This window comes from Mirounga angustirostris, unplaced genomic scaffold (genome assembly GCF_029215605.1).
Source record: "Mirounga angustirostris isolate CCGP_5_RB_7025 unplaced genomic scaffold, mMirAng1.0.hap1 SCAF_5, whole genome shotgun sequence".
Lineage (NCBI taxonomy): Eukaryota > Metazoa > Chordata > Mammalia > Carnivora > Phocidae > Mirounga > Mirounga angustirostris.
In genome coordinates this window covers 120,227,840-120,252,435 of record NW_026991713.1, presented here as the reverse complement: position 1 = coordinate 120,252,435, position 24,596 = coordinate 120,227,840, and the positions used below count along the sequence as shown (strand labels likewise).

The 24,596-nt window shown below is 39.7% G+C and overlaps 1 protein-coding gene across 2 annotated transcripts in view; it reads right to left on the bottom strand.

Moving 5' to 3' along the window:
- The window catches only part of NEBL (nebulette), a 347,130-nt gene that overhangs the window by 160,030 nt on the left and 162,504 nt on the right, over positions 1 to 24,596 (bottom strand). For both annotated transcript variants that reach the window (XM_045874312.3, XM_045874313.3), the window contains exon 4: positions 5,107 to 5,214. In XM_045874312.3, coding sequence (XP_045730268.1) covers positions 5,107 to 5,214 — 108 coding nt within the window. The remainder of the gene's footprint in view (positions 1 to 5,106; positions 5,215 to 24,596) is intronic.

Sequence of the window (24,596 nt, the reverse complement as noted above, 5' to 3'; positions counted from 1 at the left end):
AAAGATAATGCTACCGACCCACGATGACTTGGGAAAACACCAGAGTTACTAGTTGAGATAAGCTGGAGATAAGGTACAGTCCATTAAAGTGACATATAAATTACACTCTGTGAAAATACTAGCCTGCAAGGGCCTAAATCTAAACCACTGACCTAATAACTAGCTGTTATTTCATCTGAGTTAATCAACCCAGTTACGAGTCATATCAAAAACACCATACTATTCTCCTTTCCAAGTACTTAGTGTACTGGACTTTACTACTCAAAAATCAGAAGCTTTCATATAAATTTTGCACTGCTTATAAGTGTAAGGAACACTTCTTGTTATGCTTCTTGTGTAAGGAACAAAATTAACAAATACTCTATGTCAACACTGAATGTCTTTCTCATTTTTACCTCCTTCACCTTTTAACAAAAAATTTTATGTTCACTAAATGTAAAAAGGATGAGAAATCCTTCCGTTATCAGTTGTTTGGGTTTATATAAGACCTAATTGCCTCATACACTATAATTTTGCCACCAGTTTACAATCAGCATGCATTTCTCATGCATGAGTTGACCCAATTACATAACAAATTTTGCCTTTGGGGATTTCTCTTGACTGCTTGTATTCTGTCCACCATACAACTCAATTTCACACCATCAGCAGCCTGAACATGGCCACAGTCAGCCTCTGTCAAAATGATTTATTTAAATTACAAACAGAGACCAGATCCCTAGATAATCATCCCTACCCTCATGCTCACCCTTACACTCAGCCTAACTTTGAATCAAATCTTTTAATAGCCCATAGACACTGCTATTCAATTATTAGGCCATGTTTACCTCCTATAATCTAATATTTTGGAAGCTAACTCACAAAATCTCAGGGAACTAAATCATCAGTATCCATGTAAGCTTATTAATGGACACATAATTTATTTTGCATTCTGAGAAGTCAATGAAAAATTAGATAGCTGTATCAAAAAAACTAAAAATAATTACATTTCAATATCAAATTACAGAGATTCTTTTCTCTATAATTTTTTTAAAAGGCTTCAATCTTAGCTTTTCTTGTGAAGCAAGTAAGCGTCTTATGAATGTATATGCTAAATAGAAAACAGTAGTAAAAAAGGGTATTTGGGAAATAGGAAAGATAACCAAAATTACAGATACTACAGGGTAAGGGAAAGAATATAGAGCAAATGAAAACACTATTGTCTGTGCTGTCTGTGGGCCAGTGATCTAAGGAAAGGGGGTTCTAAAGATTCTCACTGAAGTCAACACACACAGGCCCACTGCATGCATGCACACACACACACACACACACACACACTTCCTCTGTGAGTTACGGATAGATACAAATCTTGACAAATCACATAATGGTATACTTACTATTTCAGTCGGTCTGTAAAATACAGGATTTTGTCATCTGGGGTTTTTTTTCCCTTCCCCTCCATATATTTCTCCATTACCTAAAATAAATTAGAAAATAAACATCTAGATTTTATCTACAGCACAGAGCTTGTAAAAGTCTCTTGGGGTTGGACTTTACCATCTTATTTCACAATTTATCTGTAGACTATCACAGCTAATTAAAAGTGCAGCTTAAATCAGTGTGTAAACAGGCAGAAGGAAACACATCAATAATCTTCTCAAGGCTGGACTGAGTCCCTTAGATGTCAGCAGTGATTCTGCCTTGCTCTCCTGCTGCAGGTACCTTGAATGCACTGCTTATAAACTTGAAGGTGGTAACCACCTGAATTAAAAACAGCCTTTACAATTACCCACACAAGCTAGAGCTATGAGGACAACAGGAAAGAGGGTGTTTGAAAATGTCCAAAGGCACAGTTTCCTTCAATACAAGTCTGTACCTGTCCTTTAAGAACATTTCCCTAAAATATCCATAAGCAAAGAAGATGAGAAGCTATGTTAGGTCATTTCTACCATTTCTGAATTTCTGCCCCAGAATTTGGCACGGTGTGGGAGGACACAATTAGACATTTTCTGGAATTGTGTGGAAATTTTTTTTTTTTTTTAGAAACCAGTTCTGTTTCTTTCCAACCATTCAGTAAATTCTGAAACCCTGCCTCTTTTCTTATTCTTTCTGCAGCTATTCGAAGTGAGTAATATAACAGAAGAATTTTAAATTGCAACATTTAATAAATCTCCCAGATTCAATATGCTGTTCATTACAGACCCCAAAAGAAAGAAGTCAAGGCTAAACCCACGCTCACCCCTTTCATTACACTCAATTTCAAATTTATGTTTGTGTTCTATCCCACATCTCAGTAACAGATGAAGACTGAGTGGTTATTTCCAAATGATATCAAATCCTGCACAAATGAATATGAGAGAGAGAACATTTCATAACACTCACACACACACAAGCAATCAAAAATGCCCATTCATCCACAACACGTTGCCCCAAACACCTAGGAGGTGTCATTAAATTCAGTTTTATGTCCTTCTACTTTCTTTAGTCCAAAAGGGATTAAAGACAGCTTAGAAAGATCCATACAGTATTCAAAGATAACATAAGCAAAACAAGTAAGCAAAAGTCAAAACAAATAAGAAAATGAAGCAAATGGAAAAATAAAGATTGCAAAGACCCTGACTTAACCCACCTACATCAACCCATATTAACTTGTAGCTCAAATGTCGTACGCCCTATCATTTTCGGAATGAGCCTGCTCATCCCAGCCTCTCTAGCAGGAAAATTCTGGTGGAGACGAGTCTGGACATTTTCTCACCCCCTTTCCTCTCAAAACAGACACAGTCCAGGCCACTGTCAAAAATATCTGTCTGGATTTGGCCCACATGTTTCAGTATTTGGGTTTATCTGAAAGTAATGTGGAAAATTGGACTAAACCAAAGTACCACCTTTCAGATTAATCCAAGTTTCTTATAGAAAAAGAAAAAAAGATCCTTGAGTAATATGGAAAAACCCTGTGAGGTCATGGAAAAAGTTCATGAAGTTGCAGCTTTATAAATGAACAGTAAATTCATTAGACCTCAGAATATTTAAGTTTCCTTTCTTCAAGAGTAAATCCCTAATGTAATATTATGAAATCAGTATTCTTTACTGCTACCCAAACATGAATACACCTCATCATGGCTAAAAGAACCACTTGGAAGGTTGCTATGGGTGCTAACAAGACAGTTGCAAAAAAAAAAAAAAAATTTAAGATATTCTCTAAATTATATTATTTTAAGAACCAGTGTTGTCTAAATTATAGGCTTAATCCACATGGTATTTTGCATTTACTGCTATGTATATGATACATACAGATTTATACGTACCTGTGTTATAAGGGTTTTTTGCATAATTAAGAATGGATCTGCAAACAGCTTCTGGTACTGAATAAAATGTATATTCCTGCTAATGATAAAGGGTGGTGAAATGATCAGTTCTTCTTATTAAATATGAATATTGACTTAATTTGAGTATAAATTAAAGGGCTTACCTTTGAATTGACTGCAATCCTTATGTTAGCTGTCCCGTGGATGTCTTAAGTAGAAATGTTTAGTTCTTTTTGAAATAAATTTCTGTGATAGTTTATGATTTATGATATAACTTTTTTTGTGCAGAATTATTTTTGTTTCTTTTTAAGTTCTCCAAAAATAATCCAAAGAAAGAAATGTTACTCTATGTAACTCTGGTGGAATATTGTCTAACTCTCATTTTGAAAATCAAAAATAGTTTTCTTAATTTAAAAAAAGAATGAATAGGAAGAAAGATGAGGGGAGTAATGCATGACTGGTGGGTTGTTGGGATAGGGGAGAAAAACAAGGGGACAAAAGACATGAACCCTTAAAATTCAACCTCCTCTCTTCAAAGGAAAAAAAAAGTTCTTACTAAAATAAAATGTCCATTTAAAGAGCAAACAATGAATAAATCTTAGGGAATATGGGAAAACAAAGTGTTTACTCTGCCTCCTCCAAGTCCCTAAATAAGTTGTAAACATCACATCATTCTGGTTTTGAACTTTTCACAAATATAATTCTTTCTCAAATTATATACTACAATTCTATCTCCAAATTGTCATTATGTACAATGATGATGGCCAAGTATCAGTGAGTGTAAACCATCTGCTAATTAAACATTTCCTAGAAATTAAGGCTATGTCGTTTACAACATCAGGTTACACAAAGCTCAGTGACTGTACGAGGGACACACAAAATACATTTCTCATGAAAAATGGCATGAATCTTGCATATTTGCACATACATTTATATCGTGTACACAGTGGTTGATTTTTATTCATCTGTCCTCTTGGCTACCTAACACTGAACTGGTATTTTTCTGGAAAAAAATTACAGTTTGACAAACTTCATATAAAACTTTGGAAGAAACATAATTATAGGCATGAATTACAAAAGTGAAGATGAGCTATCCACCTTTAGGTAGTATAGAATTAACACTTTTCAGTCCCTAATAGGTTTTGAACTTCTTCTACTCTTGATTTTCTTTTTCAAGATAAATATATTACTTAACAAGACACAGCTTTCCAATCCAAAGCAGCTTCGTATGTAAATGTTTATTTCCAAAATTAGACGTAATGCATCGTTTCAACAAATATGTTTAAAGTATGAAACCTGACATACACAAAATTAGCAAATATAAGATTTCTCAAGATACTTAGCCTTATATGTATTTTTTATATGATTACCCCCAGCAAAAAAAAAAAAAAAAGAACTGTCAGGTTTTTAAATTTAACTATAAAAGCCCCATTTTGGAAAAATTCAAAATCTGAGGACCATTAAAAATGGAAGAAGATGCTAAATTACAAGACCTCTTTTAATAGCAACAACTGTATGTCTAAATACACTTTTAATTTATTTAATTAAATTGATTTACTTGGGAAATTGATTTAGTAAATCACTGAAATTAAATAAATTAAGTATATATTCAGAAATGTAGTCATTGTTATGAAAGCATTAGGCTCTAGATAACTGTGACGAAATCAAAGGGAAGGAATCTAACAATTGCACCTCGCATACTTTAGGAGCATGCTGAGCACTGTTTGCACACCGTAGCACCAAGAACACTTCCAAGTCCCAATCCATTCTCCCATCCAGACACACGAGTCACGGCGATTGCATCACCGAACAAGCAGTCACCTACGTTACTGATTTGCTCCTGAGTCCTCTTCAGCCTCTGTAGTTCAGGAGTGTCCGTAACGATGCTGAAGCCCCTCCCTTTGCTTTCTTCAAAATCTCTTTTGTATTTGACCTAACAGAAGGGAGGAGAACAAAAGAACGAAAAAGAAAAGTAAACCGAGGAGTCACAAATCCCACTCAGGAAGGGCCAGGGCCAAAGAAGCTAAAATCAGACAGTGCCTCTAGTCACAACTCCATCAGCAACTGGCAGAGGGAGAGGCCACCGAGCAGAGCCCGACTGCTTGGTTGGTATCCCAGCAAGGCCACCGACTGTGTGACCTTAGGCAAGTCACTTAACCACTCTGCACTTCGGTGATCTCATCCTTCAAACAGCGATAAAAGCAACAATATTTAAATAAGGCTATTTAGTAAGTCATAAGAATAGGATCAAATGTCCTAAGACACATACCTAACCGTGAGCAAGCAAGCAAGGGCCCAATAATGGTTATTATTACTGCCATTAATAGTTGTACTACTGCTCAAGAAAAAGTGTGGGAAAAGACAGCTGAATCTGCTCCCATGCCCATCTTGTCAGTGACGAAGCATCATTTTGAGTCTGCACTGCACTATGGAGGAAGAAGACCTACAAAATCATCAGCAGCTAGCCCTGTCCTTACAAAATGTTCATTCTATTTCGTAAGGCAAAGCATATGGATATGGTTATACAATGCTCTATTGCCAAATGCCAAGTATGTAAATGCGTATGGAAATATTTATAAAATAAGCCACACCTAGAGATTAAAAGACTTCCAGCACATGGTCCTGGCACACTGTGTGCTGAGGTACCTACGATTTTTTTTTTTCCGGTATTTAAATACACTTCTTTTCTAATTACAACCCAGTGAAGCTGAATTTTACAGTTTCCTCGAGGGACTGGAATTGCTAATGCTTAATCTTACTAGAACCCCATCTCCCATTATTAGCATAATGACAACTGTCACACCGGTTAAATATGCTGCTTGTTAATGACTGACACACTACAGCACTTTGTTCTTATTTCTTTAAAATATTAAGTAATATGGAAACACATTTTTAATAACCCACATAATCCCCCAAATCCCCCATTTACATTCATAATTATTAGGCTCCAACTAGCACTTAAATTAATAGCTAACATTTCGGGTGGCTAATAAAAATACGATTCTGTAAGTGCAACTTTCTGTATAAATTTGAAAGGTTCACTTAGTTAAGCACAGAATGACTGGTTTTGTTGAGTCATGTCTGTGTTTAAACACTCGATTCCCCCAGGTATTGTTGTCCTTGGGGCTACTGAAAAATCTCCTTTTACCAGAAAAGCTTGGAAGAAAAAAAACTCCCAGATGGCTACAAATAGAAAGGTCTAAATTCTCTTATCACTGGTAGCTTAAGAATATCTCACTTCCTCTCCATATTTTCATCTAAATTTATAAAAGTACTAAAATTTCCATAAATAAATGGTCAAATAACCTGCATAGTTTTTCTTCCACAGAAAGTGCTGAATGAGATTAGTCTTGTACCCCTCGATCCCCCAGCATGAGTGAAGATACTCACACCCACACATTCTCGGGGTTTTATGCCCAACTAAGCAAGGAAGCCATTTAGCTTCACTTGACATAAGCTCAGGACACAGAGTCATAAAATAAGTAGCAAAAGATGACAAGGTTCTAACAGCGACAGGCATGAAGAAGTAAGGAGAAAAATCCATAAGCCAGGTTCTAACACCCCGAACACCAGTTTCAGGGAAGGCACAATCATATAGTTTTTGAGGATTAGTTTAAGGGTTTGTTTGTTTGTTAAATGGCAATTCCCAAAGCACAAACTGAAAAGAAAACCCGTCACGTTCCAGAGCCACAGGTTTTGAGTTGATCACAATTTAACTGTCCGTCCCACATCCGCAAAACACACGAGAATCACCTGACTTGGGCTTGTCTCATTAAGGGACTAGTTTTGAACAGTATACAATCTTCTCCGTAACCGGTCTGCAGAGTTTTAGAAGAGGCGTGATCCTTTTTAATGGCAGGATCCACAGCCAAGCTCAAGGGCCACCCGCCCAGGACACCTTTACCGCATACAGGGAGCTTGGAGTCAGTCACTCCCTCTCTTGTCTCCCACCCACTTACATCCTCTCTCTCTATTTAGGTCTAATTTTCAATGTTGCATCTGATGATATGCCAGTCAAAAAGAGATCAGAGGGCAGAGGGAAGAGTATTCTTCTCTTCAATTTCGTGTGTCCAACACGACCCTATCCTGCCAATAAGAATACTGCACCTTTGAGCCGGAGATTGACCCATACTGGACCCATAATCCGGCATATGTGCATGAGCCCCAGATCGGGGACTTTGCTGGGAACCCTTGAGAAAGGGGTGCTCTTTCTCCAGCTCTGGCTAATTCAGTAGGCTGTAACACTGAAGCTGCTGATCACCACCCAGCCACCCCCTAATATTGACGAAGCCAACACCGTGGCAAGCAAAGCAAGAGATCTTGAGGAAGTCTTGATCAGCCGCCAGGTTTATCAGTTAAGTGAGCTCATCTGTCTCTCCCTTTATAACCCAAAGAATTCTGATTAATACAACCTACTCTCACCATGCCCAAAATGTTTATACCCGTACAAGCTTCCCAGTAAACATGAACATGTGAATTTCTCCACTGATTCTTCCTACTGTGATACAAGATTTAATAGTTTACAAAAACAGTGGATTCTCTCTTGGAAAAAGCACAGCTTTAGTGGACAAGAACCTAGAATCTCATTCCCTCCCTGTCACCTGCCAGCCACCTCAGCTTCTCTGAGCCAGTTTCCTCCTCTCTAGTTAGAGATTCTAGTAAATTCTTAACTAACAGATCTGTAGAGACTGGATGAGAGAAAACACCAGAAAGAACTTTAGAAAGAGTAAGGGACTGTGCAAATTCCCAGCATTGCCATCCTTATGTTGGTTTTGCTTGATGTGAAAGGATCATCTGATATTTGTCATGAGACATTAAAGAGAACAGTTCTATAATAATAAGGAAGATTACGGCTAACAAAGCAAAAAAGATTAAGAATTATCTAGTAGTTTACATTTACAAATTTTACTCAAGCTATTCCAGAACAGAAACTGATTTTTTTGTTGTTGGATTTGTGCCAATGATCAGACCCCTACATAGCACCTCGGATATGTCATCTAGTGATCACACAGGTGGAGATGAATTCTGAACCCCATCTGTGCAGGTGCTGGGCGACAATCTGTCTTTGCCAAGAGTCACACCACACGCTGTGCAAATCTGTAAGAACTGGATGAAGAGTATTCTCGTAAGACTACTGGGGGTTCCCTGTCACTGACAGAATGTTCCCTCTTGCTCCCTACACTAAGCCTATGGGAAGCATAATCCGTTTATTCATCAAAGCTCAGTGCCAGTGACACTCCTCTGTGAGCTGGACTGGCCTCCTCCCAGTCTGGACCCCCAGAGCTTTACACCCGCCTACGAGAGCAGTTATCACCCTGAACTGCACTTACAATGGTGTCACAGTCCCCCGCTCTAGAACACATGGAACTCAGGGACAGGGGCAAAGTCTTAGCAATCCTTCTAATCCCAAAACCCAGCATAGCCACGTGGCCCAAGGGAGCTGGTTAACAAATGATTAAGAAAAAGAAGGGAGGGAGAAGAGAGAGACAAAGGAGAGGGGTGAAAGCAGAGAGGCCCAGTTCCAGAGGTAAGAGAGGAACCACATATGCAGGGACTGGAACATGGTTCCATTTGGCAGGAGCATCTGGTGCGGAGAGGGGTGTGCAGACAGGGGAACACCAGGACATTAAGCTAAGGAACACAAATCTAGATCAGATTGGGGAAAGAAATTGCTAGCCATAGTGCTTGTCCATTTGGGCTTCTGTAACAAAAATGCCATACCCTGGGGGGCTTATAAACAATAGGAATTTATTTCTCATGGTTCTGGAGGCAGGGAAGTCCAAGATGAAGGGGTAGGCAGAGTTGTGGTCTGGTGAGAGCCTGCTTCCTGGTTCACAGATGGCATCTCCTCACTGTGTCCTCACATGATGGCAGGGGTGGGGAAGCTCTCTAGGGTCTCTTCTACAAGATATCCCATGATCGAATTGCCTCCCAAAGGCCTCACCTCCAAATGCCATCACCTTGAGGATTAGGTTTCAATATATGGATTTGGGGTGACACCAACATGCAGTGCTGTCCTATATTAACTTTGTCAACATTAACTCAAGTATTCATTGAGCCTCTTATATGCTGCCCTTTGAAACTCCAGCTCTTTCCCCAGCAAAAATGCCTTTTCTTCCCTTATACTTCAGCACTGGATAGAAAATTATCATCTCTGGCCTCTTGCCTACCCTCCTGTTAAAAAGTATTTCACGACGGTCTCATGAATAACAATGGCAGTATATCTTAGGAATGTCATTCTTTGGAATCCCCTCAAATGTACACCCTTTCTTTTATTTTTTTTAATTTTTTTTAAAGATTTTATTTATTTATTCATGAGAGAGAGAGAGAGGCAGAGGGAGGAGCAGGCTCCCAAGGAGCAGGGAGCCCGATGCAGGACTCGATCCCAGGACCCTGAGATCATGACCTGAGCCGAAGGCAGATGCTTAACCATCTGAGCCACCCAGGTGCCCCAAATGTACACCCTTTCAATCCTTTGTTCATTCAACAGATAATTATTGAGCACCTACTATGAGCCAAGTACCGTTCCAGCTGTGGGAAGGATGCAGCAAAGACAACAGTCATGATTTCTGCCCTCTTGGCCCTCACATTATAGTGGGAGAGACGGAAAAGACACAAGACCTAAGGAAGCTGAATAAACAGTATGTTAGTGGTGAGTACTAAGAGAGCAACAAAGCGAGAAGATGAGATGAGAAGGGCCAGGGATGCTGCCCTGTGAGATAGGGCGGTCTGAGAAGGCCCCAGTGAGAAGGTGGCATCTCAATAGGACCTGAGCAGGGGAGGGCTGTAAGCAGGGCAGGGACACACTGGACTTCCGGTTTGACAGGCACTAACCCACTGGAGGGGAGCAGGAGAGAAGCAGGAGACCAGTTAGGAAGCAGGCAATTTTGCCCCTCTTCCCCCCAACTGCCCACTATTAGAGAGCCATCCCAGGACCACAGAAGACAGAGAATTCCTGGGCCCAACCCCAGACCCTGGCCTCCCCAGAAGACCGAACCGGGGAGTTGTGTACTCCTGTCAGTACAGGGCAGGAAGGATGCAGGAGGAGGGAGGACAGAACTAAGATGCACCAGGAGTTTTAGGAAAAGAAAGAACCACAGCTGGAAAGTAATGCAGTCTTAGCGTCCTCTCGGCTCATCTCTTCAAGACTGAACAAAGGCACTTTGAAAATGCATCCGTAAAGTCAAAGGTAAGAAATACACACAACAGGCAATTTGATTTGACATATTTTTCTTCCGAAGGAACTTAGAAATGTATTTCAAATGCTGTATGCGACATTATATTGACATGATATACACACGCACACATCTGTCTTCCTGTACTACGAATTAGAGCCCTACGGTAAGAACCCAAAGACCTGAATTTAAACCTTAATTCTGTCCTGTGATCTTTATTTGTTCAATTTCTCCAACACTCCTGATCCTCAGCTATAAAACAGGAAACGAGTGAAAAAAAGAGCAATTTGCTACATAGTGTTTGGGAGGTTAAAGTTACCCTATGAAAGCATCAGGCAAGGACATGCCTGCAGAAGGTCACTAGCGAATATTAGCTTTGTCCTTCCCACTAAATTTCAAAAATGACCTTTGTTGCTTAGTATGATCGTTTCTGCCAGCCTGGACGTGCACCGTGATATTGTGTCTGGACTCATCAGCTAGTAGCGCTCACAAGTGCACAGCGAGGAAGAGCCTGGACACCGGGTGGTTCTGGCCCAGCTTAAGAAAAAGGCTCACAATGACTGAAAAGGAAGACTCCTCAAAAGCAAAATGGTAAACAGAGCTGCAAATTGAATTATTTGCTCATTCTGAGATATAAAGTGTCTCCCCCAAATGCTGCAAGTACCATAATTATTAATAGGCAGCAATAAATAAATAAATCTTTTAAAAAATGAAAACCACAACACAGAAAAGCCAGAGAGCCATGTCGGGTGAAAGAAACCAGGTGCGACCAGAGACTGATAACTGTCGGACAACGAACTAAGAGGAGAGTAAGTCAGAGGCGGAAGTGAAGTCAAAGATGAGCATGTCCGACAGCCCAGCAGCTCCACACCAGGTATTCTCATCTCCTAGAAACCCTTGCCCATGAGCACTGAGGGACATAGACCAGCATGTTCTTAATAACATTGTATTATCAAGAAAACTGGGGGCACCTGGGTGGCACAGTCAGTTAAGCATCTGACTCTTGATTTCGGCTCAGGTCATGATCTCAGAGTTGTGAGATCGAGCCCCATGTCCAGCTCCGTGCTGGGTGTGGAGCCTGCTTAAGACTCTCTCCCTCTCCCTCTGCCTACCCCTCACCCACCCCCTGCTCGAGCACACTCTCTCTCTAAAACAAAAGGAAAGAAAAGAAAAAGAAAATTGGAAACAACCCAAATATCCATCCACAGGAGAATGAGTGAATTATATTATATTCATATAATATATAATATTATCCAGGAGTGAAAATAAGTGAACTATAGCTGCATAGATGTATAAATATGTATGTATAAATAAATATGTATAAATCTCAGAAACATTTTTTTGAAGGGGAAAGAAGCAAAGAATACATTCATAGGTGGTACATAAAGGGGGGAGAGAAACTTGATAAGGGCAACATCCAGGGTTGTTGTGAGATCTGCTCATGGAAGGATGTGAGTGGAACTTCACTGGTCCTGATGTTCACGTGCTTTAGTTGGAATGTAGATTCACATGCAATCCTTTGGTTATCATGCTGTAAAACTTACATGGATATTCCATATATTCTTTTGTATTGATCGAATATTTTGCAATAAAGCATTTTCAAAGAAAGCAGGGACAGAGCCCACATGGGGAAGCTGAGGTACCCAAACTTGCGTTTTCCATAAGTGGTGAGTGACCTGGTCAGTGGGCAACCATATGCAGAAAGTTAAGTTAGTCATTTGTTACTTCATCTTAACGAAGCTGTTTCACTATAGTGGCAAACACAGAGTTGAAGCAAAAAGGTTGGAAAAATAGAAATCGAGAGAGGGAGAAAGGGTGTCGCAAAAGGGATTGCAAACATGGATTAATGAGGAATAGTAGCAGTACAAGGGGTTCCTGGCCCTATCACAATAGACCAGAGGGCTAAGAATCCAGGGGCCGAAGGGTAAGCAAAAGGAGAACACTCTTGAGCTCTAATGCAGCTTACCTTGTCAGAATATGTGTAATAGAAGCCTAAAATCTACAAGCATATTTATTACTGATTCATGTTATCCTGCTCTATTTCACACATTTAAAAGTGTCCATCTGATACAATGAAATCAATGACCAATTTTATTATCTTTTACGACATGATGGATACTTCACATTTCTTCAGGGGGGATTATGAGCGTTGCATCCTTTTTAAACTACATGCAAAATTCCTAGTTCGATCTGCAAAATTTAGCACTCAATTATGCACCATCGTGTATAGCTCTGTAGATTTTAAAGTACTGGAGAATGTGGACCATATGCTTCTTTCTATCTCATCACATTTCGCTTGGTGTTAAGCATATATTAAAAGCTTAATAACTATTTCATGATTGATTACTATCTAGTTTTGTTATTTTTAACATCTAAAATGCAGTAAATTGGCTAATCTCACAATACTAGATGGGAATTAAACAACTACAAAGGAAAATCTGATTAAGGGCTTTTTTAAAGATGAAGTTAATTTTAACAAATGTTAAGTCAAATGAACTCAAAAGAGAATTTTTTTTCTTTAAATTAATTTGTAAATTTATGGTTAATTAAATGAAATTAAAATTTTAGTTACCTTTTTAAACATGATTAAAAAGCATTAAATCTTTTTAAATTCATAGATTTCTAAGCCTTAAATTAGCCTTCCATTGCATTCACAGAGGTACTTACTGATATTTACAGATTAGTCAGTATTTTATGTATATTCACAATCCACCTTCAACAGATTTGGAGTTCCTTTACTTAAAAAACATTGAAATCTAGGGACACCTGGGTGGCTCAGTCAGTTAAGCACCTTCCTTAGGCTCAGGTCATGATCCCAGGGCCCTGGTATCAAGCCCCATATCAGGTTCCCTGCTCAGCGGAGAGTCTGTTTCTCCCTCTCCCTCTGCTCCTCCTGCTTGTGCTCTCTCTCTCTCTCTCTGTCAAATAAATAAATAAAATCTTTCAAAAAAACATTGAAATCTAAATTTTATTCTTAACAAGTACTCTAAATACATAAAGCACATCTTAACTGATTTCTCAATAAGCTACTATACTTAAAAATCACCCCTATGACCCTAACAGCTCAGGCTCAGGATTTTGACAAATTCGTCTTGGGCCCTGACTCCACCTCTTAATAGCTGTGTGACCTTAGGCTAGTTACTTAATCTCTCTGAGCCTCAGTTTCCTTGAGTACAAAATAAGCATAAGTATCAATAGCACCTTTGTGAGAATCAATGAGATGATGGTAATAACACTTGACATCTATGAGCTCTCTATGTCCCAGGCACTGCACTGAGCCCTTTCTGTATCATGTGAGCAGAGCCAGGATGAGAAGGCCAGCCAGCATGTGTAAGGAGCACTCAGCATTCAACTCCCACAGGTATGTGTTGACTTACTAACAGTAGCCAAATAGCTAGAGAACCCATCTCAGCACAGGGGCCCCTGCATTGGGTAGCTCCTTCAGTCTTTTGGGGATTGAAATAGAATATAAATAAATAAATGAAAAAACAACTAAAAAGTGCTTTGCCTATATCATCTTCAGATAAATCCTAGCAGGTACACATTTTAATGCCCGTTTTCATAGATGAGGAAAGGGAGTGTGAGGAGGTAACAGAGCGAATAGGAGACTGAAGTCTCTGTCTGGACCTCCCCAGACATTATCCTTCAATTCTTCTGACAATGAAAAATACCAAACGAAAACCATCAAACTGAACACACATAAGATAGAGACAGTGTCCTGTAAATAAGCAGGGAGGAAAGTGGAACCAACTGGATATTTCTTAGTAGAAGATACCAGAAAGTTTGCATAACTTAAAATTTTAGCTAATTCGTTATCTGCAGTGGGACTTACAGTGCCATAAAAGGGACAAAAATTATCACACTTTTCATTCAAAACGTGGTTTGGGGTATTTTTTTTAAAGAAACAATTGTTTATGTTTTCTATTAGGAAAGATCAGGCCAGGGGCAGAGAATGCCATTCCCAAAACTGTAGTATTAATGTAAGTATTGATTCAAACCAGAAAATCATATCTACATTAATGAAGAAAATTGGAGCCTAAATTATATACACATAATGCATATTTTCACCAGGAATTTTACAGGAGGAAAATGTAACTAATCCACCAAATTCTGCCTATGAATTATAAATTACTCTGAGGAATAAACTAAGTATTTGGTGACGATTAACTTTTTCAGGAAACTAAAGTATCATCCAATTAACTGTTCGGATATTAAAGGAGCAAAAAACAATTAATATTCTAATACCTGATATACTACTGAAGAGTAATTGACTCACAGAGCCTGACTACTGCTATTTTATATTGCCAAATTTTATATTTTTAATTTATATTTTTAAATAACATTTAATAATTCAGACAATTTATGAATTTTGATTTCTGGACATGTGTTCTCTTAACTCTTAATCCTTTAGAGAGAGCCAGTCTCATCCCATTACATGATTATGATTTTTAAAATAAACAGCCTAATTCACACACAGATTAGAATATTGCTGAAATTATTTTGAACCAGAAGATATCATGCAAGGTTAAATTAAGGAGAGAATAGTAAGTTACAAGAAGGAACATTCCTGCGTGTATGTTTTGAACGATAAAGTATCAGGAAATGGGTAATTTCCGGTTAAAAAAAAAAACTAATTAGGAAATTCGTAACTCAGAAAAGAAAGCTACATCCAAACTACAGAGAAGAAAAGAAATAAGGCTAAAATCAAGAATCAAGCAAATGCAAACAGCTGAACAAACAGAACAGTCATGAAAGTGAAAATAACCTGTCCTTAATCTTAAAGAGCTGCAGCTGATGAAAGTGACAGACGATTCTTCCCTTTTCTTACATATGCCTGTTCCCTAACAGATTGATAATGTCATTAAACTTGGTCCTAACATCCCTCCTACACCTGCAATGGCTATCCTTCAGGCAACACCGACTGTTTTCCTTTAGGAAAACACACTCCTTCCATGTCTTCAAAACTGAAAAACAAGAAAATAAAAACTGTAACACAGCAAAAACAAACAAACGAAAAGGCAGAAGAATAGATCTAAATGCATTATACTTAATGTGCACACAAATGACACTGAGAATAGCTTCCATGACAGATAGCTTTCACCAGCCACAAAACCCCATGGATCCCAGCAAGATATTTTTTTTAAAGATTTTTATTTATTTATTGAGAGAGAGAGAATAACAAAGAGACAGCATGAGAGGGTGGAGGGTCAGAGGGAGAAGCAGACTCCCTGCTGAGCAGGGAGCCCGATGCGGGACTCGATCCCAGGACTCCAGGATCATGACCTGAGCCGAAGGCAGTTGCTTAACCAACTGAGCCACCCAGGTGCCCCCAGCAAGATATTTTAATCAAAAAAATTTAAGAGATTAAATTCTTTTTTAAAGATTGATTGATTGATTGATTGATTTTAGAGAGAAAGAGAGAGAGCAGGGGGAGGGGCAGAGGGAAAGAGAGAGAGAGAGAGAATCCTCAAGCAGATTTCCCTGCTGAGCGCAGAGCCTGACACAGGGCTTGATCGCACGACCCTGAGATCACGACCTGAGCCGAAACCAAGAGTCGGCTGCTTCACCGACTGAGTCACCCAGGTGCCCCTGAGATTAAACTCTTAATACAGAATTTTATTTAAAACATAAATTGCCTAGAAATTTTTACAGGTTATTAATATATCTATACTACAACCAGAAACTCAGTAGTAACTCAGGTCTTCCACAAGGAAGAAATGATTAGAAATAAATATATGAGCAGTGTTGAAGAATGAAGTGAAGAATTATGGTTTCCTAGTCTTCTTAGTTAAGAGTGGGAGTTTCACATTGATTACAGGTGTCAGTTTTGAGAAATGTTGGTTTGTTGCCTCCCAGCTCTGTAATAGCAGTTATGATTTATTCAAGAGCTACAAGGTATCCGACTAACATTATACTAGGCATTTGACAGACTCTCTTGTTTAATCTTCAAAATCACCCTACAAAAGAGATATTTATTTTACCATTTTTTACATATGAGAAATGTAATGGAAACCCACTGTGGGGTCCACCCAAGACCTCCAACCTTCTCGTAATGGTTTCATGCCTCACTCCATCTACTTATGTTTCTTCAAAAGGTGCCATTTTCCTACCTGACCCACTTCCTTAACCATCATTGAATGGACCTAACGGTAGTCAGTCATCTGGCCTAACCTAGTCCAAGTCAGCATGTTTGGGGGATTTGGGAACTAGTACCCAAAGTGTAGAGTGAGTCTCAGCCTCTGGCAACAAAATCTCTAAGATATAAAACTTTGGAACTGTCTACAGCCATGTTTACCACCACTAGAATCCAGAGAGACAGATGCAACTCATCTGCCAGAAAGAGAGTCCTGACCTGATGGCATTTGATTTCTGATTCCTACCATTCCTGAAGCCCAAACAGGTACATCCCTTGAATTTTTGTACCCTAATAGTCTCAAAAGAAATTATCATTTTGCTCAATGAAGGTTGGGTTTCCTATCCCTTGCAGGCAAGAATCCTAACTAACACAGGAAACTGTGGCTTAGTGATTAAGACACAAGCTTAGCACCCACATCTTGTAAGCAGTAGAATCAGGATTCAAACCCAGATCTGCTGTCTCAAAGCTTTTGCTCCTTCTACCATATCGTGCTACAAGATAGTAATTCAAACATTTTGTAAACTTCAATCTTTCACTTAGATTGAAATGCAATTTTAATGAAAATATACCATTATTTCTTTAAAAAGACTAGATTTTAAACAACAGTGTAAACAAAATCTTAAATAATTTTTAAATTGTCTTATATGTCACATATATTAGCCACTATTGGATCTTTAATCGTTGTAGACACAACCAATTAGATGCTTGGTAAGCATTCATCAAATGAGTGGGTAAATAAGGTAACTCCAGTACTTCAAAATGAAACTTTAAAATGCTTGCTGTCAGGGCATCTGGTGGCATAGTCAGTTAAGCATCCAACTCTTGGTTTCAGCTCAGGCAGTGATTTCAGGTTGTGATCTCAGGGTCATGAGATCAAGCCCTGCATCAGACTCCACACTCAGCGAGGAGTCTGCTTAACTCCCTGCTCTCTCTCTCTCTCAAATAAATAAATAAATCTTTTTAAAAAATGGGTGCTGTCTTTTTTTTTTTTAAGATTTTATTTATTTGAGACAGAGAGAATGAGATAGAGGAGAGCATGAGAGGGAGGAGGGTCAGAGGGAGAAGCAGACTCCCTGCCGAGCAGGGAGCCCGATGCGGGACTCGATCCCGGGACTCCAGGATCATGACCTGAGCCGAAGGCAGTCGCTTAACCGACTGAGCCACCCGGGCGCCCCTGTCTTTTTTTTTTTAAGAGAGGAGAGAGTAGTGTGGCGATGGGAGAAGGGGAGCACGGAGGGAGAGGGAGAGAGAGAATCTTAAGCAGGCTCCGTGCCCAGTTTGAGCCCCACACAGGGCTCGATCTCACCACCCAGAGATCAGGACCTGAGCTGAAATCAAGAGTGGGACCCTTAACCAACTGAGTCACCCAGGAGCCCCTAAAATGATTGCTGTCTTAAAGCCCCAACTTAGAAGATTTTGTAGATTATTCAGTATTTTTACTTTTAAATTAACTCTGATTTCCAACATGAAAAATCAAACACTAAAATAATTCAAGAAATTTCCAAAGTTTAACATTATAATGAGAAAAAGTACTGCATAAGTCTGCACATCGATGAATATCTTATCTTATATTTTTATGAAGTTTCAAGTTTCACATTTCAGGTTAATTTCATGGTGCTACAGGTGCAGTTATATTGTTCCCTTGCTAACCTGACCTAAGAGACTCCCCTTGGGTCTGAAACATTAATAGGGTCTGGGTGAGTCCATTTCCCAAAAGGACAAAAGGTCTTTCTTTTCTCTCCAGAATAAACATCTCAAGGAGCAATATTATTCTTTTCTTTGCAATGTGGAAATAAATACCTGGGTTTTATAGTTACGAAAAGTAAGAAGAAAAAAAATGGAACTCTAAAGGTAATGGAAGTGGAAGAGAGGAGTGGTTTGAACTGATGTGGATAAGTGTTTTAATGTCTTAATAATTTGGATTCTGGAATGTCATTCTGCCTGAGCCCATGAATGTCTCACATACATTTCATAGTCCATGAGAGTATAGCTATTTCAGAAACAGGGATAAGTTGGCATTGCCAAAGAGCCAGGTGGTTCCACTGTTTGGAAACCATCTGGTCTGAGTTTTCTCTTTGTCAGCACCATCAATACTCCAGTAGCAAGAGCTATTATAGTGATTGTGTGTGTTTCATTTCTTTAAATAAACTCAAACAAAACTACCCTGAATATAAATTCATTATTTCTTTGAACTGTGCTTGCAGAGTATAATGAAATCCCTGTCAAGATGAGTTACACTGAATACCTACATTCATTCCATAACCTCACAAAACCCGGTGGCAAAATACTAGAAGTATGCCCACAACTCTAGCAGGACCTCTTGATCATGTTAACCTTTACTGGGGTATCTACTGCCCAACCTCCAACTAGCAAAATGGGAAAAGTTCTGCTGAGGCAGATGTCACAGCAAAGCCATAGGTGTGTGTGTGTGTGTGTGTGTGTGTGTATATGTACACACATATATTTAATGTGAGCCGTAAAGAGATGCAGATATCGTGAAAGCTCAGAGGTACACGTTATTTAATCAATCAAGAAAAAAAAAACTGAAAGGGTCTAAGAAACTTAAACCTATCATTCATTGTCTCAACTGCTTCCTCATTCAACAGTATGACAAGCCAATGAGCAATACTCATGGGATCACTGGACTACAGAACACAGGACAACAACATATGCTGCAAAGCATTGGGCCTTTATTTCCATCTAAAAGCAAGGTGCCTAAGCTTACTAAAAATTCTAGGCTCCCTCAAAAATAAACTATTGGGACTATATCAAAATAAAAAGCTTTTGCACAATGTAGGAAACCACCAACAAAATGAAAAGGCAACCTACTGAATGGGAGAAGATATCTGCAAATGATATAACAGATAAGGGGTAAATATCCAAAATACATAAAGAACTTATACAACTCAGCACCAAAAAAAAAAAAAAAAAAAAAAACCTGATTAAAAAATGGGCAGAGGACCTGAATAGATATTTTTCCAAAGAAGACCTATAGATGGCCAACAGATACATGGAAAGATGCTCAACATCACTCACCATCAGGAAAATGCAAATCAAAATTACAATGAGACGGGGTAGCCTTGGTGGCTCAGTGGCTAAGTGTCTGCCTTTAGCTCAGGTCATGATCCTGGGGTCCTGGAATTGAGTCCCGCATCAAACTCCCTGCTCAGTGGGGAGCCTGCTTCTACCCACCCTCCTCCCCCCACCACTCATGTTCTCTCTCATTATCTCTCTGTCAAATAAATAAATAAAATATTTTTTAAAAAATCACAATGAGATAACACCTCACACCTGTCAGAATGGCCAAAATCAAAAAGATAAGAAATAATAAGTGTTGGCAAGGATATAGAGAAAAAGGAACCCTTGTGCACTGTTGGTGGGAAAGTAAATTGGTGCAGCCGCTGTGGAAAACAGTACAGATGTTCCACAAAAAATTAAAAATAGAGGGGTGCCTGGGTGGTTCAGTCCATTAAGCACCTGACTCTTGATCTCAGCTCAGGTCTTGATCTCAGCGTCATGAGTTCAAGCCCCACATTAGGCTCCACGCTGGATGTGGAGCCTACTTAAAAAAAAAAAAAATTAAAAACAGAAATACTATATGATCTGGTACTTTCACTACTGGGTATTTACCCAAAGAAAACAAAAACACTAATTCAAAAAGATATATGCCCCGCTATGTTCACTGCAGCATAATTTACAATAACCAAAATATGGAAGCAACCTGAGTGACCATCAATCAATACATGAATGGGTAAAGAAGATGTGGCACATAATATATATAATGGAATATTATGCAGCCATGAAAATGGATGAGAGCTTGCCATGTGCAACAACATGGATGGGCCTAGAGGGTATGATGCTAAGTGAAATAAGTCAGACTGGGAAAGACAAATACCATGATTTTACTCATAAGTGGACTCCAAAATACAAAACAAATTAATAAACAAACAAAAAGCAGAATCCGGTCTCTAAATACAGAGAACAAACTGAGGGTTGCCAGAGGGAAGGGGTGGGAGGCGTGGGCAAGTGGGTGGGGGGATGGGCAAGTTGGGTGAAGGGGAGTAGGAGATCCAGGCTTCCAGTAATGGGATAAATCAGTCATGGGTATAAAAGGCACAGCATAGGGAATATAGTCAATGATACTGTACCAGCATTGTATGGTGACAGATGGTAGGTTAGACTCACCGTAAGTATAGCTAACAGAGGGAGAAGCTGAATCACTGTGTTTTACACTTGAAACTAATGTAACACTGTGTGTCAACTATACTCCCATAGGAAAAAAAAATTTAAAATACTAGGCTCTCCTTGATATATGCATGTGACAGACACTGGCATTAATAAACCTTGTCTTCTAAGACCTTAATCTCAGCTTCAGTCAGAGATAAAAGTTCCCAGCCCCAGATGTTTTTATCAGAACACCCAAAGTCAAAGGTCTCTAAATGCCAGCATCCACCTTCCAAAGGCAGGCCTCCATTTCCCTGCCCTTTAGAGAGAAGCCAGAAGTCACCATGTCACATTCACTTAAGAAGGGACAAATTAACGAGGTTTAAGTACTGACCTAAAGTTAAAAGGGAAAGAAAGTGAGGTTGTACGAGATTTTACTTTCTTCTGCTGGCAGGTCATCCTCATCCCCCTACCCCCTCTTTGCACCAATGTTCGACTTGTCAAAATTGCTTTGCCACATCTACACCTGACATCTAAATCATTTGACAGTCACATAACCTTATCAAATTTCTAGTTATAGTACAAATAGAAGTAACAAACCATAGCCACTGAAATTGATAACAGCTCTAACAGCTTACACAAAGAGCCAGCGGGCTGATCGCAGGAGAGGAGAGAGCCAACGCAAGCACCCTGGCCCCCCAGCCAGAAGACGAGGAGGCGGGGGAGGAGCCTGAACCAGATAAAGGCTAATTCCACCAAATCCAATCGCTGTGCAATTCCTCTGCCTGAAATTGAAACAAACAAAACGCCTCACACCGGAGGTGGATAACATTGTGATATCAGTGGTGTCTGCTCCAACTAGCATTCGAGCTTAAAAGGCAAATAGAACAAAAGCATCAGAAAGCTACCTTTGAAAGTTTCCTGCCAACCGCCATTTGCTGTAACACATTGTCTATGAACCTCTCGTACGGGTGATGAAGTACCATTTCTGAATTCAGCAGTGCAATGAAAGGAATAATCATTACTTCTCTGACTGTATCTGGAGCTCAAGCCAAATCTCCTTGCTTATCCCTAGTATTTGTTCAAGAAAAATAGAGAAAATGATATTTGCCCCCCAAATAATAAAATAATGTATCATATTTAAAAATTAAATTTAAATCACTGTATGACACCTAAAACCTTTAAAAATATGTTTTCTAAATTTAAATAATCCAGGCTCCCAACACTTCTGGAAACAATGCAAAAAGAAATTAAGAGACTAAATAAAAATATATGCAATCAGCTAGGCAATCCCCCGGTTAAAGGACAGATGCAGAATTAGATATCAATTCACCAACCATAAATTTCCCAGCTTCCTAAACACTCCCCTGGTTTGAGACCTTTTAATCCCAGTCCCAGGAAAGGCTCATCCCTAATTAAATACTGTAACCAGAGCATCAACCCTGTTTGCCTTTCTAAGTGAAGAATATATTTTATTAAGTATTTATTAAGTATTAAGTTTATTAAGTACACGATTACTTCTCTGTCACTCTACCCACCTTGTGACATTGCTGGGCAAAATTAAGTGAATTTCAGGTTTCTGGTTTCCTCTCACCCCTTTTCCTCCACCCTGTTCCACCCAACTCCCAGCCACAGAGGTGAATAAGTTTCTTTCCTTGATAACTCAAATCCAACCCACTCTTGCCCAACCTCGTCCCCACTACATCACTCCCTCGGACCACTGCAATACCTTCCCACTAACCCCTCTGCCTTGCCTCTGCAACATGCATCCCAAGGGAGCTTTCAAAACTCCAAATCTGGGGTCTTCATTCATTCATTTAAAACTCATCGATGTGGGGTGCCTGGGTGGCTCAGATGGTTAAGCGTCTGCCTTCGGCTCAGGTAGTGGTCTTGGGGTCCTAGGATAGAGCCCCATGTCGGACTCCCAGGTCATCAGGGAGTCGGCTTCTCCCTCTCCCCCTGTCTCTCCCTCTGTTCATGCTCTGTCTCTTTCTCTGTATCTCTCTGTCTCGAATGAATAAATAAAATCTTAAAAAAAAACAAAAACTCATCAATGTGTCCACACTGCCCTTGGGTAAAATCCGGATACTGCAGCTTTGGGAAGAGGTCCCTTGCATTCCTCTCTGGTCACATCCCTCCCTGGTCATCCCTCCCATACTCACCTTCTCTCAACTCAAGAACAGTCAGTGGTGGGGCGCCTGGGTGGCTCAGTTGGTTAAGCGACTGCCTTCGGCTCAGGTCATGATCCTGGAGTCCCGGGATCGAGTCCCACATCAGGCTCCCTGCTCAGCAGGGAGTCTGCTTCTCCCTCTGACCCTCCTCCCTCTCATGCTCTCTGTCTCTCATTCTCTCTCTTGCAAATAAAATCTTAAAAAAAAATTTAAAAATTAAAAAAAAAAAAAAAGAACAGTCAGTGGAGTTGAGGCGACCATCATTAAGTAGTTATCTTTACCAGTAAATCGACAAACTGTCATCAGAGGTCACTGAAACGAGGGAGCCTCTCGTACCTCAAGGCATTACTACCACCATCCTGAACTCTAGAAAAGGCACTGGTTAGAAGGTTAGCAGGGTAATCACTGGCCCAGCACCCAGACCTTCTTGCTGCTTTTGTTAGTAATAGTTCGAGTTATTTTCTACATAAGTATCAATACTTTTTAAAATCTTCTTATAAACCGAGCATACTTTAAATTTAGTATTTCTATCTTCTAACAGGAAAGAATTTAATACTTTCCGAAGTCTGATCAGAACCATGCTCAAAACATTCCAATGAAGCCTCAGAGTCATCATATATTCATTCACAGCTCCCTCACAAAAACCCTGAGGGTCTCCCCAACTCTAACACAGAAGTGATTTCATTTACTGCCTTACCACATGGGTACAAGCGCAAACCTCATGTCAGAGGAACATGGGCTAGATAGAGAACACATAGAGCTCAAATACAGACATGTGGTTCCTAAATGCTTCAAGTACTAACTCAAACCAAAAAAAAAAAGGCATTTTAATGTTGGCTTCACAAACACAGGAAAATAGTCTCGCTCCTTCCCATTACTACAAATAAAGGATTCTATTGCATTTCACAATAAATGCAGAATTACAAAATAATTATTTTCTAAGGTGAAAAATATAAAATATGATCCATATTGTGGTCAGCATTTGTTACCCTTTGACCACGCACTATCCATCACTCCTTCTTTTGGTACAACACCCTTGGTTTTTTGGGGGGGGGGGTTTTTTTTTTAAAGATTTTATTTATTTATTTGACAGAGAGATAGACAGAAGAGCACAAGCAGAGGGCGTGGCAGAGGGAGAGGGAGAAGCAGGCTCTGCACTGAGCAGGGAACCCGATGCGGGACTCAATCCCAGGACCCCGAGATCATGACCTGAGCCGAAGGCAGACGCTTAACCATCTGAGCCACCCAGGCGCCCAACACCCTTGTTTTCTTTTGAAAACTCAGCTCTTTTCAAAGGTGGCTAATATGACATGGAATTGGCAGGAATACTGCATTCCTGTATCTCAGTCATTTGTTCAGCCACGGACACATATCCAATCGGGGCCATAGAGAAATGGTGACATCATTGGTGGGGGCCTCTCTTTTCCTGGACTGGCACCTTCAAGGAAGTTGGCCCAAGGTGTGGCCACCATTTTGCGGCCACATACAGTAAGCCAGCCTGAAAATGGAGTTGCCACAGAAGACATAGAATTGAGAGACAGAGAGAAACCAGGTCCCGAATGATATCCTCTGAGCGCCCACAGGCAGCCCTGCCCGAAAGCCACTTTCACCCCTGCACTCCCCTGGCACCCGAGCCAATAATCCTAATGCCAGATAGGGTTGAGTTTTC